The sequence below is a fragment of the Nothobranchius furzeri genome, chromosome 15 (assembly GCF_043380555.1).
Source record: "Nothobranchius furzeri strain GRZ-AD chromosome 15, NfurGRZ-RIMD1, whole genome shotgun sequence".
NCBI classification, from domain to species: domain Eukaryota; kingdom Metazoa; phylum Chordata; class Actinopteri; order Cyprinodontiformes; family Nothobranchiidae; genus Nothobranchius; species Nothobranchius furzeri.
This window is the reverse complement of record NC_091755.1, coordinates 32722427-32742144: the sequence shown is the minus strand read 5'-3', so window position 1 is coordinate 32742144 and position 19718 is coordinate 32722427. Positions and strand designations below refer to the sequence as shown.

Here is a 19718-nt window from a genome sequence, read left to right as displayed (position 1 = left end):
ATATTCTTAATATTTAGTTATTGTTTGTTTTTGTATATTTGATTCTATATATTTTAATACAGTATATAATGTATAGTGCTTTACATTCTGACAACTTCATAGTAATTAATGTAAATATGTGCAACTTAGAAAAATGAATGTTCAATAGTCGCTCTAATAAACATGCCTGTTTGTAGAAAACATGCGTGTGTTCGTGCAGGTGGGGTGGTGGTGGTGGGGCGGTTGGGGGGGGGCTCAAAGGGGGCCTCGCCCGGGGAGTAATTCGATGTAGAACCGCCACTGGGTGGCAGTATCGATTAGCTGGTTTCTAACTGTGAAATACCAAGAAAAATAAATGTTTACCTTCAGTAGCAGTTTAGGGTTAAATTACAAACACCATAGCATTTATTACTTTTACACATTAAACGTTTTAGTTTTTAGTTCAATTATTTTAAAGGAAAAAAAAGTTATTCTGTCTTTTGTGCATTTTCCAGGTTTATATACTATTTCAAAATAAGGCAGCTTTTGCATCTAACATCTGTTTCTAATTAAGTCTAATAAGATTCTTTTTTAGAAGGCTGTCTTCAGCTGTACGGTTTTATTAAGACAGTTTTTAATTAAATTTGATTTCAACATCAGTGTTCAATCCACTCATGAATAAATAAACTCTAATGGGACAAAGTCACAAAAATACAAATAATGTTATCCAGCAAAAGAAATCATTACATTTAGTGTCATTTTTGCAGACTTGCCAGTTCTTTTTTATTTTTTTACTATTTTCTGCAAAACAGACAATTTCAATTTCTTTTACTTTTGCAAAACACAATTTTAATCCTTGTTGTTCATCCACTCCACATGAAATGTCTTTAAACATCAAACCTTGATTGTTGTAAGAAAAGATGCTTCGTGAATGTCGGAGCAGCTCCAGATTGTGAATGAATAAATTCTATTACAACGTTACAATTTTATTTAAAATATTAATAAAACTATTAAAAATCATCACCCTGTGTGTCAAAGGCAAAAAATTAATTTCACAGCAAAAACACAACAGGTAACTTATAATTTTTAGGTAACAAACATGAATCTTTTGACCAGGTGTGTCCAGGTGTCTGACCACTTAAAATGTGTTTCAGCCATTTATGTTGTTGCATATTTAGGTGTTTATGTCACAGTTATCTCCTCAAGCAGATCAGCAGGAAAGTAGCCCAGCTTGCGTCCTGTGCTGACCTTCAAATATCCTCCTTTCTCATCACCTTTTTTCACCACAATCTGGAAGAGAGTGACAGCAGAGCAGCATGACACCAGTGTTGATTTCAAACATCTGTAAGTGGAAGATGCATTTTGTTGCCTCATATGGAGAATTTTAGCATTTAGACAATTTTATTAGCATTTTTTAGCCTTGATTGGGTTCATTAAAGTCATTTCATTGGATGTCTTCAACAAAATACAGAAATAAGTTTAGTGGTACATTCTTCACCCAACTTGTCATTTAAAAGCAAAACAAATCCAACAAAACTGATTCGACGTGTGTTGTTGAGTATATTTAGAAGGTCACCTGATCTTTCTTGAGCGTAATTTGTCCCATTTCTCTGTTGCCAACAAAGGAGCGGGTCACCTTGTAGACTCTCTCTGATGCTCGTACTTTTATGAGGTAGTTGGCAGGGAAGTAGCCCGTCTTCTCCCCCATCTTTCCCTGATAATCCGACAGTTTGAGTTAATCTTCTGCCGGGACACGTATGGAATCAGCGTGTTTCCGTAACTCACCCTCCACCACTCTTCATTGGAGTCATCCAGCACTATGATCCGATCACCAGGGCTAATAAACAGACACATCATGTTTGTTTGAGACACATTCAAGACAAAGGCTTTGTTTTATGATGTCATTTCTATCCTTTAATCCTACTGGAAGTCAAGATCGTCTTTCTCGATTGCCTTGAAGCGGTAGAGAGCCAGGTAGTAGTGGGACCCGGTAAATGTTCCCTTACTCTGTTGACAAAAATGACAGATTATGGAGATTTTAAACAAAATGCATCCTTATGAAATGTTTGCTTTGACCTTCTCGTCTGCTTTGTCTCCTCCTTTTTCTTTCTTATCCTCGGGTTTTCCTGTGCGAACAGTCACCAAGTCCGTTCGTGAAACTTATTAACAGCCATCATTTTTCTTTGCAGAAAACTAATTTCATAGATTTATGCCTAATAGCAATTATTGTGTAATTTACCAAGGTACATTTTCTTACCTTCTCCTGCTTCCTCACTCTCTTTGGGCTGCTGGTTCTCCTCCTCTTCCTCTTCCATCATCATCATCATCTAAAGCACATATAAGTGAATAAATGTTGTGATTTATTGACAATATTCTGAAGTTACCTAAAGTCATTTTGAGCAGTGCATCTGCTTTAATCAATTATTTTTCAAATGTGTGCTTTCATACCTTTGTTGGGTTTGTTTTACACAATGATGTGTTTCTGAAATGTGTTTTATTGTGTTTTTATTGATGAAACTCATCGTAAATACTCACATTTTTCTTGTCATTTTCATTCTTTTTGCGCTCCTTGTTCGCCATGATGACACCAACTCTCAGTGTGTCAAAGACTGGGTCGTTTCGGTTTGGGTTGTCTGGTGTCGGATGGAAAATTTTGGCCAGAAAATATCAGCACTTTCAATTATAAAGCTTTATTTAATGAATAATCTGTAGAAAATGCTATAGTCCAGGCATTACAAACATTAGATTTTTTTATCTCAAATTTTTAGGGATGCACTGATACAAAAAATGGGCTAATATTAAATGGCTATTATTAGACCATGCTGAAGAATTTGATGTTTAATATGTACATGGCATGTAAAAGTTGTGTCATTAAAAGAGTGAAAATCAACTCATTATTTCTGATATTACATTTTAAAGGTGCACTATGTAAAAATATAGTGAAAAATCTACAGTGAGAAAATCCAAAAAGTGTTGGTCATTTTAGAAGGAAGGTTATATTTAAACACATTTCATATCCAGCTGGCTGTGAGGATTGTCAGTTCATCTCATTTCAAAACAAAGGAAAGATGGACGTAACTAGTGTTTACTACCAGTGAGTGTTGTCATGATCCGCCCCGGCCTCCCTGACTGTGTCTCTCCTGCCCTGATTAGCCTTATTGTTCTCACCTGTCCCTCATTACTCTGCCCATGTGTTCCTGATTCCCTTGTGTATTTATACCTCCCTCCTTGTTGCTGTCTTTGTCGGTTCATTGTCGTTTGTGCATGTTCGTTCGTCCTGTTGCTCCCAGTCTACGATTAAACATCTTTTAATTTTTTCATCCGTTGCCTGCTCATCTGCCTCCTGAAACCCACCACCCGCAGAACATGACAAGTGTGGGGTTGTTGTGTCTCCTGCGAGCTAATACTGCAGCGCCGATAGTTGTAATTTGACTACGGCCGGCAAAAAGCTCCAGAGTTGTTTAAAGTGATTGCAGCAACCAGATTTTACCACAGATTGTCATATTTACTTCATTTCTACATAATGCACCTTAAATGCCAACATTAGCTGTTAGTAACGGACATCCCTAAAATATAATTACACCTTTGTAAGGAAGATTTTTCAACATTGGGCACTTCTAACCATTATAAATTGTAGATTGCTCTCAATGATTGATTGATTGACTGATTGACATGATTAAAAATTCACTGCATGACCATCTCTCTCCAAGATACAACAATAGCAACTAGATGGAAGAAAGTATCAGCCAAGTTTTACTTATTGGACCGATACACAGATAAAAAACAAACATCAGCCGATATGATGTTGATGTCGATATTTCCGACCTCCCTACTAATTTTACACATCTGCTTAAAAGAATTCACCGTAAAATTTAATTATTTTACTCTGATTTAGCAGTAATAAATAAAGGATTACTAATTCTAGGAGTGATTGAAGGTTTGATGGACTCACTTGGATCTGGGATGTCGCTGCTGTACAGAGGAGAACTATAGGCTCTTCTAAAGCCAGGTGGCTACAAGACAAAGAAAAAAAAAGAAAAAATTTCAACTAAAACCTTCCATTTAGTCCTGTAGTGCTTTTTTAGACATTTAAATTCAAATGTGTGTGAGAGAGAGAAAACTCACGATTTTTCCAAAGCACTTCTGGAACTCGACATAGGACTGACACGAATGGTGGATGTTGGTCTTGCAGTTTTTACACCTCAGACAAAATTTGTTGTTCACTAAGAGATGTGCAAAGTTAACCGAATCATCATAAATCTCAAAATATGTCTCGTGATATTTTCTGGGTTAAACACGTACAGACTATCATGCGAGCGCAGACGTCACAGAACTTGGGTTTCTTGCAGTAATGGTCCTTAAACTTGTGAGGTTTGTCATTGATCCGAACAATGGGCTCGGAAGGAGGTTCTGGTTCCTTCTCCTCTACCTCCACCTCCTCCTCATAAATAAAATAGACCTGCAAGCAAAGACGAAGAAGAGAACAGTTCCATACAGGTGATCAGGACTTATTTATTAACTCATGAGATATAAACAAACACCATATTGCAGTCCCGTCCCAGCTGGAGGCTATTTTAATCAGCCTGAGAACGGCTGCTAATAGCGAGTGGTTGACGTGGTGCTGCCACTCACCGTGTCTCCTTCCTCCCTCACTACATTGTCAGGGGCTGGAGGATTGTCGTGGATGTCCACGGAGTTTTTGTCATCCTCTCTAAGAAGCACAAAGAGAAAGATGAAGACCAACTGAAGCCACCTGCCATGACTGTGGTGTAAAAACGTATCGCAGAGGGAACATCTGGATCATGTGAGGAGATTTATCAGCAAACGTTAATGTGAAAACTGCTCAAAGTTTGAAGGACATTTTTTTTTACATCGCACCTTTTCCCATCATGCACAAACATCAACCAGCTGGTGATAGGGCTCCAGGATCCAGACCAGTTACATATAAATCCAAACACACACCTTTTTGATGAGTGAACTCTTAAACCAGGAACATTGAGGAGAACCATGATGTGCTTCAACAAGATTCCCCGTTCATCACCTCAAACAAACCTGATTTTAGTCGCACTGGTAAATTTAGAGCTCAGATTTTATTTAGTGAAACCCACAGAGATGTTAGAAACATGCAGCACATGGACATGAACTGTACTCACTGATCCATGGAGTGCTGGAAATATCAGTATACTGCACCCTTAAAAGAAATCATGTACATTTTACTGTCTGTCTTTTCTCAAGATGCACTTGCAGTTTGTCAGTAGCTCGTTTTTCCTAAATGCAAAACAAGGCCACATCTTTTGGATTGCATGTTTCTTTTCTGATTTGCCTACATTTTGAAGGACTTGTTTGTTTTTAAGCACCAAACACGTTCCTGGATGACAAGGGAAATTGTTGCTATAGTTGAAATTCACTATTTCAGACAAGGATCTGGTCAAATTATTAACTATAAAGCAAGCAGAGACATAAAACATGTCTTTAGTCTCTCTCTGTGTGACATTCGGAGCTAATACCTTGTAGCAAACAGTGGTAAAGAGCATTTGTCATCCTGACCTGCTCTATTCTTGGTTTTTGAAATTTGATCTGAAAACTAAATTTAGGAACTGCTGCATGTCAGGAAAATATTCCAGACAGCATAAAAGAATTTCAGGAAAAATGAGTAAATAACGGGCTAAATGGATGTAGCATTCACACAACGTTCCTACAAAACGATTCCATTAGGCATTTTTGCTACTTGAGACATAATTAAAAATTACACATAAACTTCACCATCACTTACCAAGTTATTAGAGGTTACACAGAAAAGGTAAATAAAAAAATGCTTCCCTTCACCTGCTAGATTTTTCTGAAGTGTTATGTGGCCATTGAAGCAGAGTTTGACTTACCAACTGACCAAAATGCTCCCTCACTTTTCAGCACTTCTGGATCCAGTACTGTATGGTCCCTCTGTGTTTCCTTCAGGTTATTCCCACACTGGGCGTGAATGCTGAGTGCGACCCAGATATTTATTAAAGCTGTAAGTTTGTGTATCTATGGGTGTAATTGTGAGCATGACAGGCTGAGCACTGCTTTGTGACGTTGACAGTTTGCAACAGCTGAAGGACCTCAAACTAAGCACCAGTGACGATGAGAAATCAGATATGTTCTCTACACACACACACACACACACACACACACACACACACACACACACACACACACACACACACACACACACACATACACACACACACACACACACACACACACACACACACACGCACGCACGCACGCACGCACGCACACACACACAAAGGTATCTGTCCTGCTCATGGGCCTGTATCCCTCCATTCTTTTGGGAGACCAAGGAGAAACAACAAAAATGACTACATCTCTTTCAAAGTTGTAAAAACTATTTTATTTATATATATGTTCAAGTTGTTCTGAATGCTAGTAGATGCTGCAAAAGCTGGATAAATACATAAAAGAAACATTGATTTTTAAACAATAACTGCCATGTAACTCAACCACTCTAGCAAGCATCTTTATTCGTTGTTTTATTTCATTTGTAACAAATAATCCTATAAAGTTTTTCCTCTGTTTATATACAAAATATTTTTGAGCTGTCAGCCCAGTATTAACTCCAACTCAGAATACTTTTTTACAAAGGTGTATTTTGTTGATGTAGAGGTTAAAACGTTGTACACAAATATAATACATTTATTTGTTTGTGTATTTATTAGTTGTTTACGGAATATTATTCTGTTATGTCCTGTCCACCAAACAGCGCCCCCTGTGGATTGACGTCTGACTGGAACACTACAAATGTCTCGTTGCATGTTGGGTACAATATTCCTTACGTGCTCAGTGCGCCTGCGCAAAACAAAACTCCATTATTTTTTTCTCGGAATTTGTAAGAAAAAAACAGAGGGTAACTGTGAATTGGGGATTACACGGGTCGTTATGTTTGTCGGAATACCATTGAATGCTATGCGGATTAGCAGAAGAAAGACCAAAGCGACGGCTGGATAGGTGTGGAGCGGGAACGGGACATCCCTCTGTCTTTGTGGGACACTCTAGAACAAGTAAATATCACTGAGTTAGCCCCTCCAGTTAGCCTAGCTGGGAACGCTAGCCTCCAGAAGAACCCAGGCGTAGTAAAATGAAGCGTTATTGCCCCCTTTGTTTTTAAGTCCGACTGGAAGACGTTGACTAACATTTGAGTGCTGACTCGCCGTGCCAGTTCGTGATTTGGATTATGTAATGATTCGTTTTAGTTATTAGAGTGTTGATCGTTTTCTACGTATTTTATTTAGTATTAATTTAGTAGTCCTAACTAGCTAACTCTTGATTTTCCAGCGAACGAAAAAGAGCGAAGACTTCTAAACTTGGTGGTCAACACATAGCTTGACGCAGAGAAAGATTGTTCACAACATGTTGACGTTAGCTAACAAATATTTGTTAATAAGTGAAATGTGTGGATAAGTTTCATGAAGGTTTTTAGCTAAACAATGTCGTGCAACGCTCGTTTCTTGTACCCGTAGCTAAGACACTAGAGTTTTGCATCGGGAGTGTTTAGTGCTCCTGACAGCTGTCACGACAACAGAGTACCAAGTGGATTTAGCCTGTTAGCTTAGCTGTTAGCTTACACGTTAGCTGCAATATTTATACCGTAATGTTGTTAAACGCATGCATTTAGACGTTTTTCAGACTCCGTGGGATTTAATTTAAGTCTATTTTCCATTGCTTGTTGTTTTCTGACTTTGTTTTGGGAGAGGCAACTGTTTACATTATAGCGAATCAACTACAGGCCTACCCAAACACACCCTCCTACTTCAAAAAAGCCACAGTTTGCTCTGAAGTTGAACTTTTTCTGAGGTAGCAGGGCATCCGATGTAATCTCTCCTTTTTCCAAGTGTGGTTGAATGAGATCAGTTTGAAGAAAGATTTATTGTAGCACATATTCACCGTGCTCCCCCTCTGCCAGATTACATAATCCACCTCATCCACCTTTCTCTGCAGGCTCTTCATCTAAACCACTATTCTGATGTGACCTGAACTAATAAATCTGTTGGAATCATCCAGGAAGTTGAAGGCTTTCCTCGCAGCGGAAGACATTGCAAGTATTTTGAGGAGTCAGGTTTTTTGCCGAAAGTCTGTGAGCTTCTCAGCCACCAGCATGTACATTGGACAACGGATACTGTAGCCAAAGCAGATCTTGGCTTCCCAAAGATGACAAGGTATTTAATCATGCTGTTTTTCTGTTTCCTATCGCTTTATTTTGTTAAATATATATTTCTCTGTCAGTCATGCAAAGTCTGTATTTCAGCAGTGGCCACACCCACCACATGAAAAACACTGTTTTACACTCTGCAGACAAGATTTGACTTCATCATAGGTTAAAAATCAAAGTAAATAACAATAAATCAGACTTGTTTAACATTTATTTGTCACGTGGAAGTCAGATTCTCCACAGCAAAGTATTATTAAGTCTACTTTAATACTCTCAAACTTCATGTTGCAGATTTAGTGAAAATTTAATTTTACTGTTTGGGTTAAAATGAACATAATCTGTGCAGCAGTGCCAGATTTTTCTTAAATTTCATCCCCCTGTTCTCATTATTTATGAAACATTCAAAAGTGAAGAAAAAGGTGAGATGAGATTTATTAACCATTTGCTGCTTTAGGTGCTGGCAGCCTGCAGCATCAAAATGATGGGAGGCAGGGAGACTGTCAGTGGAGACAAGGATGGGGTCCTCGCCACAGCAATAAACGTTCCCATCGGCTGGCACAGGAAAGTGGAAGGAGGGCAGGTGATCTATGTCAGGTGTGTGGAGGAAACACTCTGCTGGAAGTTAACATGTGTGCAAAAAAAGTGTTTTTTGAGATGCGTTAGTTTAGTTGAGAGGTAGCCAGAAGAGGATTTTAAAATGTCTTTTTCTCAACAGTTGGGTAAAATGAAAATAGGTGGTTGCATAAGTAACATTCGACCAGATTTGAAAGTTTTGAACCTTTTTTATTTTAAACTTTTAAGGAAAGCAAACTCACCAAACGACACAAGTGAATAACTAACTGAAAGTCAAAGGTTATATTTAAACAATTTTTTTCTCCAAGTTATGTAAATGCAAATTTTTTTCTTCACAAATATGAGTAAAGCAGAATAATTTTTTATGCTAATGTGCTTTATAGAAATGTAAAAGTTTGATGCCACATTTGGCTGTTTTTAAAAACAAATTTCAACATTTAAAAAAAATTGCCATAACATTATTTCTAGTATTCCAACTGAAACACACCAGTATATGTGGAGAATTGTAATGACGAACCCTTGCCCTCTTCCTGTAGTCCTAGTGGCACTGCCCTGTCCACACTGGACGAAGTCAAGACCTACTTGTCGACTGACGGTACCTGCAAATGTGGTCTGGAGTGTCCGCTCATCATTCATAAGGTAGAACAACTGTGTCCTAGTGTCTCAGAAATTAAGTGAACAAGTTGTTGTTTCAGTATATTTTTAATCCTCTTTTGAATCCTGCAGGTTTTCAACTTTTGTGTGGACGTGAAGGTGGAACAGCACAGCCAGCCATTAGGTAAAGCAGAGCAAGACATGACCAAACTTTGCAATCACCGCAGGAAAGTGGTGGCGATGGCCGCCCTGTGTCGGAGCATGCAGTCCTCACAGCTTCCGTTAGCCAACCTTACCCATCATCCAGGTAAACATCACAACAAATAAAACACAAAGCATCGTCATAGCACTGCAGGAGAGAGTCATGATAATGAACAAATAGACAAGTGTAAGGAATGCATTTTCTAATCTTTGCTCAGTAAATAATTTAAGTTGTTTCTAAGTTCGTCTCCGCTCTTCCAGATGTGAATCGAGGGGACATCAGAGATCCACAAAAGGAACCTGTGGAGCGAAAAGAGGAGGACCGTGGAATATGCTATGCTAAGCTCCACCCAGCCCCACCTCGAGTGCACAACAACCTCCACCCAAACCCCTGCTCTAGCCCCAAATCCTCACACCAGTTTGTTTTTCCTTACAATGGTTCCTCTGTCATCCATGCAGGCTCAAACTGCCACCATCCACTAGATGCTTTAAGAAGACTTCACCATCCTCCTCCCCCAGCATCCCCCACCACCTCACCTAACACGGCTCAGAGGTCACACCACCTCCCCACCCCTCTCAACAACGCCCAGGGTCAAAGAACGCCCAAAACCTCAGAGACTCCTGGCTCTCCTCGGCTAGGACCTCTGTCATCACCACCACCTCCTTCCCCCGTTACCCCTAGTGGAGGAGGAAGAGGAGCACAAACTCATGCTAACTATCCCCACTCTTCTCTTTCTCCTCCTTTCTCTTCTTCTGTTCTTAATGTGTGTGCATCTCCTCACCAGCGGTCCCGTCACCCATCAGCCTCTCCTTCGTCTCTGTCTGAGCAAGCAGGAGGCTCAGCAGCAGATGGAGGAGGACTGATGGGAAGTAACTTGCTTAAGAGGAGGAAGTCCGCTTCTGCCTCTCCGCACTCCCCAGTGTCTGGTGGCTCCCCTAACCCCAGCCCCCACTTTCCCAAGTACAAGCTGGGAGACATCTTAGAGCAGTTTAAGAACTCAGGCAACAGCAGCACTAATAATCGACATCTCCCAAACCCTGCCAATATTTCTGTACTGACCAACCAAAGCTGTAGTCACCCTCATGCTGTCTCCTCAAAGGGCAACATGAGTCCAACTGCCAGTTCAGGACCACCAGGTTTGGGGTTGAACTCTGCAGGGACCCCTAGTTTACCTCTGGGACCTTTGCTGACCCACCACTATGGCCATCAGGGCAAGCTCCCACACCCAGTTTCGTTTCCTGCTAGTAGCCTGCTCTCTGCAGCTGCCAAAGCTCAGCTGGCTAACCAGATAACCCAAGGCCACAACTCAAATGTGGCCAACATTCCAGGAAACTTATCTTCTTCTCTGGACATCTTGAAAGAGGCACAGCAGCATCAAAAGGTAACAAACAGCACTTTACATAACAGCATCACTTCCTCCTCCAGCCCCTCTGCTAGGCTTCCCCATCCCTCCCTCTCAGCAGCTTCTGCTGTTCTCTTTCCTCCTTCGAACAATCTCGCCCAGTCCCTGGTTTCCTCCTCGCCCCACCTGCCTCCCACAGCTGAACGCAACGCGTCGCATAGGAAGAAACAGCGGCGATCTCCAACTGTCCTCAACATGCTGAGAGACACCCAGCCGCTGGCTAATGGACTGCGGAAGACTCCACCAGGAGAAGCTGTTCCTGCTGCAGCTATCAACCTTTCCTCCTCCTCCTCACACTCTTACTCTACCTCAGCTGGTCAGAACCAGAGTGGTGTCATATTGGAGAACCATCATCAAAACCTCAAACTCTCTGCTCCTCGACCGACAGCACTCCCTTCCAGACCTCCTCGGTCCAACGAGGCTCTGGATTTCACCATGGGCCTGACACCCACGCCTCTCGGCTTGGACGCTCCAACTCAGCCGCTGTCTGCTCTGCTACACCTGCTCAGTGTGCAGAATGCACAAGCCGCTGCGTCCTACTCTGCCTTAGCTCAGTCTAAGACTGCGTTTGTAGAAGGAAGTGGACACACTAATAAACAGAGTCCCACACAGTCACCGTCTTCTCCGGTTCCTAGTTGTAATGTCAGCCACACACACATTCAGTCTCCTTGCAGAACCGATAACACTAATCCTCTGTTTTTGGTGCAGCAGCCTCTTTCTTCCCCTCCAACCTCTATTTTCTCAACATTACAGTCTACAAAATTAAGTCCTCTACAAAGAGACCCCCCCTGTACACTGCCGTCTGTGTCAAATCTTCCTTGTGGGAACAACAGCCAGTCATCTTTTCCTGTCAAGGACCAACCAGCTCATAATTGTGTTCCCGGGATAGACTCCGCCTGCCAGGTGTCTCTACAAGCAGCCACACAATCAGGAACTGTCTCAGTGGAGAGTAGAAGGACGTTGGTGGACTTGGGTCCTGGTCAAGATGGTGATTCTGCAGGGACACCGTCTTCTCCAAAGCCTCTTGATCTCAGTAACAATGTCCTGACCCTTCCTACAGTGTCCTCCACTGTGACACCTCAGGGGGACAGTTCCTCCCACCATGTCATCAACACTGAGCCATCTTCTCCAGAAAATCAGACTGCAGGTAAGAATCATTTTCATAGTAAAGAGTTTTATATAAACTAATTATATTGCATGCTGCATTTTTGTTCTAGTTTTCTGTCCGTTTTTAAGAATCTGTTCTACATATTATGTTCTAAATGTAGCAGTACATTATAAAACTCCTGAGATTTTAATCCAAACAGAAGGTAATGATTCACGTCTTTCCAGCAGCACCCGAGGAACCTGAACATCTAGACCCAAAGACGTCCATCTTGTCTTGCTCTCCAGCAGACGCTAGTCCTGGATTCACCATCTCCACACACCCAGAGGAGAACCACGGTCCTCCTAACTCTTCAGCTTTGGCCGAGTCGACTGCTCCCTTACCTCTCGCTGAAGCCTTCCCTTTCATGACCCAAGAGCAGCTGCTTCAGCTGCTGTCATCCACGGGAGGCCTACCATCCCTCCTGGACCCCACCGTGCTGGCTTCTTTGCCTCTAGGGGGGCTGTGGTTGGGGGGGCAGCATGCACAGATTCCCTCTACCTCTGACGCACCTCAACCACCGCATGATCTTTCAGAGCAGGACCAATCAGAGCAGCCGCATTTGCTGATACCAGACACACAGCAACAGCACCAAGATCACCAGCAGAAGCAACAACAGATGAACAACCCGCTGTTTCCCTTGTTGCCCTTGCTGAGCGGCGCTCAGGGGGAGATGCCCCTTAACCTTTTGGGTCTGCTAAACCCACTCCCGGCTTCGGCCTCCTCTGCAGGACAGGAACCTGATTTAACAGAAAAGTCCAATCTGCAAGCGCTGCTCATGGCCTCGGTGCTTGTTGGGCAGCAGCAGGCCTCTTTGTTACCCCTGTCAGCTCTGGGTCATTTGAGCCAGTTCAGCTTGGAAGTTCCTATCCAGCAGTCCCAACACATCCCTGCCACGCTGGAGAGCCTCACCCTCGATAAGACCTCCGGCCTCCTGGATCCATCTACCTTCACAGGCTCGGGGCTCCTGGACATCAGCCAGGGCCTCCTCCCCATCACTGCTGGAGCGGAGAATCCCATCCAAGCCCTGCAGTCACTCCTCCTTTCTGCTACTCTCCCTCCTCCCCCTGCAGCCTTCCTGCCCCTCAGCCCTGCCTTGCTCACAGCTGCCCTGAGCTCTGCTGAGCTTCACCCCCCTCCCAACACCCAGTTAGCTCCTGCACAGCAAACCCAACATACCCAGTCTCAGGTAGGCTCCCTGTCTTCTGTAACTTCTAAGCCCACCCTATAGTTGCCCGCGTTACATGCTCAGTAACCGCGCATGTAACGCACTAAAGTACTTTACTCAGTTTATAGTGGCTCATTATTGGTCCATTGATGTTTCTCCCCATTTCTTTAAACTTTATTCAAAACAAAAGGCTTCAGGTTTTCTACGGGTTCAACGTGCACTATGTGGGCTTGCTCTCCAGCTGCAGCGCATCCCAGATCTCAGCTAGCAGGAAGACGGGATGAAGGAAAAACGAAGCATTCTGCTGTTTTAACAATCCGGATTATTGTACATAGAATCAGAGACAAAACATAGATTATTTTTAATCTGTGCTGAACTGAAATTAGATTTATATTTTATTATATTTGATCTGTCAGTCTGAACATTTTATGGATCAACAGTAATTTATACCCTTTTGGAAATTTTAATCTATTTAAAGCAACACTAGATAACATCCTGCTTCTCCCTCCCACTGGTTGGAAGCTGCATTACAAAAGTTGTAAACAACTGTGCCGCCGTCTGCTGTAGCTAGCGCTAACAATGTGCTAACACTAACCCAAGGCTGCTGATATTAAATAAGCCACAAAAAAATAATTCACACTGTTGGACAAACATTATTACTTACAAGTCCATTAGCAACAAAGCCAGGCCACCATCAATCTGTGCTTTTGTAGCCTCCTTTAGCTTCTTCAAACAAGTGCTGTTCACGCCGATGGTCACTCTGGTTTTAGCTCTTTGCTTCACCTCTAAAGATGTTACTCTTCTACTTCCAAGTTCTGCCATGAAGCCACAGAAAAAGCTGAATTCTTCTTTTTCTTCTTGTGTTTTTGTTAATGATCAACAAACTGAAAAAGCTAACTGCTAGCCTTTAAAGATGGCACAGTAAACCGCTGACAGCTGCAAAGCAGGTAGAGAGCTCCCTAGTGCACCTAACCAAATCACAAAACATTTAGTGCATTTCTGGTAAGCAAAGGGCAGCAGAGTGCTCCAGCTTCTGTCCCAAGGACCACTGAAACCAGATTGAAAGCAGTTGCTCAAAGTGTTAAAAACAGATTTCTCCTGTTTTTGTTTGAAGCTCTAAAAACCCCTCCTATTCTTCCCCATGCTACTAATATTCAGGTGCATGCGGATCCCAGTGTGGACACCCTCATCCCTGTGTCTCTCCAAGGCAAGGACAACCCCATCCTCCAGCAGCTACTGCCAACCCTGCTCAACCCATCAATATTAGGTTAGTTAGTGACAACACTTAAAATGACTTTGTTGGTGTAATAAAAAGTAGCTGTTTAAATTCAAAGACATTTAGCACCGAGTGAAATAATGAGTGGATTGACTCTCCGTGTCCTTTTTGTAGGAGACATTCCTGGGATTGCGGGTCTCCATAACATGGCGATTGGAGCAGGTTCCATTCTTCTGTCCCCGGTCCAAGCTTCTGCTTTAGGAATGCTGCAAGGCCCTGATGGAGCCATCAATCTACTGAACAACATACAGGTAAGAATTTAAACAGACAAAGGTCCCGACAAGTACATTTTCTCTTTTAACGTGTTTGTCAGTAACTTAGAGCAGCGTTTAAAACTTCAGCAGATTGACACACTTTTAATAAACAAATGAGATGGACATTGTATCAGATGTCCATCCAGTGTGAAAGAAAAACAAATATTTCAGGGATTGTGTGGAAATGTATATCACAGATTTGATAAAAATCCTATTTTAATTGAATTTTAATCTTTCTAGTAAGTCATTGTCCCAGTGATATTGACTATCCTCTGTGGTAAACGGGAAATTACAGATTGTTGTGTGTTAAACGTGTCGGCTTACTGATTGATTCATTGTTGGCTCTTTTGTTCTTTTAGCTGAACCTGGCACCTCCATCAAATGGAGACAAACCAGGTTCTTTGCAGGAAGCCCAAAGCCCTGCACAGGAAGATTTACCAGTGAATGACATCTCCCCTGAAGCAGTCCCAAGTCCTGTTCCAGCTCTAGCTTCTCCTCCTGCCCAGCGATCCTCCCCACCCTCCGTCAGAGGGCCCGAGGGCCGGTCTGTCATTGATCCCTACACATCTTTTATGGACACTATTTATACCTCTTTCCTTCAAGTCAGTGCTAAAGAGCAGGAAGATGGGGCCCAGCTGAGGCCGTCTGACCCCACTTCACCCTTCTGTGCCTTACCTCCCGTTTCTTTCCCGTTGGAACACCACACCCCATGCACCGCTGTCCCAACTTTGCCCCAGGCAGGTGCCCCGGTCTCCCTCAGCCCACGTCGAGCTTGCTCACTCCGTAACCCAGACTTATCACGACTCAGCCTGGAAGCAGCGGCTCACTCCCCAGCCCAGGGGACTCCTAAACCTATAGACGATGGGCCCTCTTCACCTTTACAGAGGAAACCAGTTATAGAAGGACACACTGAGCTAGAACCTCCCTTGCCACCCATATATGTGGAGGAGGCTAAGACCGACTGTTCTGCCCCTGCTGCATCTTTATGCCCCTTTCTGGAGGCTGGGGTGAGTCGGCAGGGAGTGCTTACTCATACAGGATACCTCGGTCCCAGGGACGGATTCAGCGGACGGCCGAATGAAGAGACAACTGAGGCGTTGCTGCACACCAGGCAGGAAGTGGTGAGTCACTCACTCTTCTGTTGTAAATAAATGACCTTTTGTTTGACAAGGTGTGCTTGCATCATCTGCTACCGACACATTTTGGGCGGTAACAGGATACGGTAAAATACAGATCAAGAACTGTACTTAACTAGATTAGCTGGAATTTAGGTCACCCGAAGACACATTCAGCACGTTGTTCTTAATTACTGGTTCTACCTCACAAGGATCAAGCAGGAGCGGCAGGCGGGGCCAGAAGAGGCAGGAAGAGAAAACAAACGTGAGTCCTTTTAGGAAGGAAATGGTGCTCTCATGTAGCTGAGGTGGATTCACACAAGCGGCACTGATTATATGTTTGTGTTTTGCTTTGTCAGGCTACAGAATGTGTTAGAAGACTTCAGAGACATGGATGCTACAGCGCTAGAGGAAACCAAGGCTACAGTAAGACTGTGATCTCCTCTCTGTTGTTTTTACTATCAGCTGCATTAGTCGTCTATCCTGTTGCGTCTCTGCACCTGTTTTCATTTGCAATTATTTTTACAAATTCAATGTGACAGTTTGAGTCTCAGAAATCTGACTGTGTTGTTGTTGTTCCAAGAACTACATCTACAGCTTAGCTGTGTTTCCGTCATGCAAGTTTCAGGAAAGGAGTAGGGTGACGGGGAAAATACGATGGCTCGATCCTCTCAGACGTGTCTTTGCACAAAACCATCTCTTTCAGCACTTTGCCATGACATCAGCATGTCACTACCGTTTCAGCAGCGAGGGATGTCACTGATTAGGGCCCTTAGCAACAGATGTTTGTCACATTAAAGATGTTTATTCTAGCAAAGTACGCAGAATTTTACACAGTTGAGGGAACAGAGATTGCAGCTCTCTCTAGAGCCCTTTTCAGATTGACATTCTGGAACATGTGTGAACAATTCAGTCCGGTTTTTAACCAGAAATGTGTTTTCAGACACACCACTTTTGTACCTGAACTTGTCCTTTCGGCAGCCTTCACGCAGCAGGGAAAGGTTCCAGATGTCTGAGGGGGAGGGGGTGGGAAGGCTGTAACCAGATATTGCGTAAACATGGTGCGGCGGGCGTACATGCGTCATTTACCCAAAGCTATTCAGTCAAACATGGCCGACGAAGAGATATAATGCCTCTCACTGATCGGACTTACGTTAAGCATAATTCTGCGCACACAAAGACGCATAAGAGACCTGGATGATGAAGCTCAATGGTTAAAGGAATCACCGAAGCGGTGTGATGCGCTCCATCGCGTGTCTAGGAGACTGTACTGTAGGAGGCGAGCTGCCATGGTTCGCCGCATGCTACAGGAGCGAGCTATCTAGGTGCGCACAGCGTCCCCCGGTCCCCTCCTCCTCCTCCCCTTCCTCCCTGTCCGGAACTCGACCTCTCCAGTCTGAAGCAGCCACCCAGTCCGTGACAAGTCCAGTCCTGTTACTAGGGGCTTCGTCCGGTTTAATTACGGAAAAGGTTATCCGGATGTTTGTATTCAGACACAAAGGTCTTAGGGACAGAGTCCCGAACATTTCCGTTTTTAATGGTCTGTCTGAACGGGGCTTAGGAGACCACAAGCGGCATCATGGAGGCATTTTCACTGTTTTTTGGTGTTGGGAGTTTAGAAATGGCAATTTTTCATTCTGCTTTCTCAACAACTCCGATTTTACAATTGCCATTTGTTTAGCGATGCCTGCCCATATAATGTAAATTAGGTGTACTGTAAATCCTCTAATACAGGCCCGGGCCTGTATTTTACTCAAGCTCATCAAGCTCCAGGCCTTTATTGGAAGGAGGGCCAGAATTAGAGGCAGGCCTCAATTTCTATTTGAGCAAAATTAACTACCAGTAGAATGAATAAAAACGGGGTGTGTATTTCAACCTATAAAATACTAGGTTCATTTATTGAAAATGTGCACTTACCATAACGTGGTACGGTTTCCATATAAAACATTAGCAACAAGGCTAAATTACAGTAGGGAAATACTGTATTGTAACAAAACAATAGCAAACATACCTGTACTGCATTTTAAACGTTATTAAATACCGGTATTAGAAAAGGCAACAGCCACCTTACCGCTTCAAAGTTGAATCGTTTCGTCTCGTTTGGGTTGTTGTAAAAAATAAAATAAAAACCCTCAAATTCAATTCAATCTTTGTCCAGTTTAAAGTAAAAAAAATAAAATACCGGTAACCCATTTCAGTTTAATCCTCATCCAGTTTGATGGGTCGATGTTAAAATGTTTACTCCCCAGAGTGTTCTGCAGCATCATCAGCACGTTCTCTTTGAACTTGATATCAAATTTTCGCCTCCTCTTTGGCTCCGCACCTGCCATGGTTAAAGTTACCCTCGCGGTCTATCACTGGCAAATCAAAAGTGAGACTGATGACACAACCGCCCCCCTGTGGTACTTGCCTGTTACCACATCCCACCCGGCCACAATAAAAAAAAAAACGGCCATTATTCACCTCCGCCGACTCCGACACCGGCCTAAATGTGATACCCAGCCATTAATTGAATACAGGCCAATATTAGAGGATTTATGGTATTTATATAGCGCCAATTCATAATACAGGTCATCTTAAGGCACTTTACAAGGCAAACATTCCAGTTTTACCTACTTATTAGACAGTGCTCGAGTCTAGTTCATCATTCCAATTTGTCAGAAGGTTTGGATCTAGTGTCGGACGTAGACTGTGTGACCTTTTCTCTCGTAGCATTCAGGCTTCATATCAAACTGTGCCACTTCCTTGCAGAGGAAAACTCACGAGTCATGTTCTCACACTGTAGGTGTGGTAGCAACGTGTCGGATTTTCCAGTCTGAAATCGCAGATGCCTCCTGTTGTGTCGTTGATGTCTGAACACGCTTTCTTGACAGTTGTTGCTCTTTGTTGGCACATGAGCCGTGTGAGTGGTTCTGGTCCATCTGGGTCGCTGCGCTGCTTCAAGCATGCAATACTCTCACAAGGTTCAGAAAACGTTATTTATCCCCGAGGGGCAATTCAAGGCACAGAGCGACGAGCAGAGTATCGAACATGTTTGATATTTGTGCAACCACACGATTCCCAGAGACTTTACCAGATCATTTCGGTGTACATACCCCAAGCCCGGTGCTCGCTTAGTTCCTGACGTGGCCAAAGTGGTCACTTCATGCCGGCCTGGTAAAACAGAGAAGGTCCGGCAAAATTACCCTGAAGCTCTGTTATAATAAAAATAAATGTTATTGAAAGCAGCTTTTAGTGCTGAAGTTTCAGAATGTTATAATGTCAAAGTTCTGTGTAAAAAAACAAATCTTACTAGGTTTATTTTTATCTTGTTTTAGCTTAGGTGTTCACTTCATTTAGAAAATGAAACGCATCATCTGATTTGCACATCTGTCTGCATCTGTTGTGTAAAGTTCCTTTTCTGGTTCCAGGCAGCTCTCCTGAAGCCGGAGAGGTCCGTGCGTGGCAGGCGGAGACGGGGTACCAGGTCTCAAAGGCAGTGATTGTTGGTGAAAGGTGCCTCTCTAAACCCCGCCCATTTCTCCGCCCTCATCACTACTGTTTTACACCTTTAAAGGAAAGTCAACTGCACTAATACCATGCTGTTGTTGTGTCAGCCGTTACTGTGGCAACCACTATTAAGGAGGAATTTAAAATAAGCATAGGAGAAAGATATAGTCAGATACATTTATTTTTAAAAAGTGAAGAAATGAGATTTTGTGGATACTTTTTCACTAGATTTTTCTCTTAGGTTATTAAAGGATGTCTGGACATTGTGATCAAAGCTCTGTCGGTTAGGTTGGTGTTAGAGTCGTATCGATGAAAAACAACAAACAAGTACTGTTTT

The 19718-nt window shown here is 42.8% G+C and overlaps 2 protein-coding genes across 3 annotated transcripts; one reads left to right on the top strand and one right to left on the bottom strand.

Moving 5' to 3' along the window:
• Nucleotides 1-713: 713 nt before the first annotated feature.
• On the bottom strand, nucleotides 714-6036 carry stac3 (SH3 and cysteine rich domain 3). Its single transcript, XM_070545177.1, has 13 exons — nucleotides 5838-6036; nucleotides 5112-5149; nucleotides 4591-4669; nucleotides 4261-4417; nucleotides 4084-4181; nucleotides 3911-3971; nucleotides 2494-2591; nucleotides 2216-2285; nucleotides 2035-2084; nucleotides 1883-1965; nucleotides 1744-1795; nucleotides 1535-1672; nucleotides 714-1248 (listed from the first exon to the last, which is right to left on the bottom strand). The coding sequence occupies exons 2-13, from the start codon at nucleotides 5117-5119 to the stop codon at nucleotides 1141-1143; spliced, it is 1002 nt and encodes a 333-aa protein (XP_070401278.1). The 5' UTR covers nucleotides 5120-5149; nucleotides 5838-6036; the 3' UTR covers nucleotides 714-1140.
• A 1973-nt stretch (nucleotides 6037-8009) lies between these two features.
• mbd6 (methyl-CpG binding domain protein 6) lies at nucleotides 8010-19515 on the top strand. Of its 2 annotated transcripts, none has more exons than XM_070545174.1 (12): nucleotides 8010-8171; nucleotides 8619-8758; nucleotides 9274-9376; nucleotides 9464-9638; nucleotides 9794-12082; nucleotides 12271-13268; nucleotides 14406-14514; nucleotides 14638-14774; nucleotides 15137-15898; nucleotides 16105-16157; nucleotides 16252-16318; nucleotides 19303-19515. In XM_070545174.1, the coding sequence occupies exons 2-12, from the start codon at nucleotides 8643-8645 to the stop codon at nucleotides 19372-19374; spliced, it is 4881 nt and encodes a 1626-aa protein (XP_070401275.1). In that variant the 5' UTR covers nucleotides 8010-8171; nucleotides 8619-8642; the 3' UTR covers nucleotides 19375-19515. The 2 variants fall into 2 exon arrangements, with proteins under 2 accessions (XP_070401275.1, XP_070401274.1); XM_070545173.1 differs by having other exon boundaries at nucleotides 12268-13268.
• Nucleotides 19516-19718: the final 203 nt, after the last annotated feature.

What these genes read in the sequence shown, in the direction of transcription:
- stac3 (XM_070545177.1), bottom strand. An exon ending in AGAAGTGCTTTGGAAAAATC is followed by an intron (nt 3,972 to 4,083) that starts GTGAGTTTTCTC and finishes TTTGTCTTGTAG; the next exon opens with CCACCTGGCTTTAGAAGAGC. An exon ending in AAAGACGATCTTGACTTCCA is followed by an intron (nt 1,796 to 1,882) that starts GTAGGATTAAAG and finishes TCTGTTTATTAG; the next exon opens with CCCTGGTGATCGGATCATAG.
- mbd6 (XM_070545173.1), top strand. Translation starts at nt 8,643, where the DNA reads ATGATGGGAGGCAGGGAGACTGTCAGTGGAGACAAGGATGGGGTCCTC. An exon ending in CAACCTTACCCATCATCCAG is followed by an intron (nt 9,639 to 9,793) that starts GTAAACATCACA and finishes CCGCTCTTCCAG; the next exon opens with ATGTGAATCGAGGGGACATC. An exon ending in CCCAACATACCCAGTCTCAG is followed by an intron (nt 13,269 to 14,405) that starts GTAGGCTCCCTG and finishes ACTAATATTCAG; the next exon opens with GTGCATGCGGATCCCAGTGT.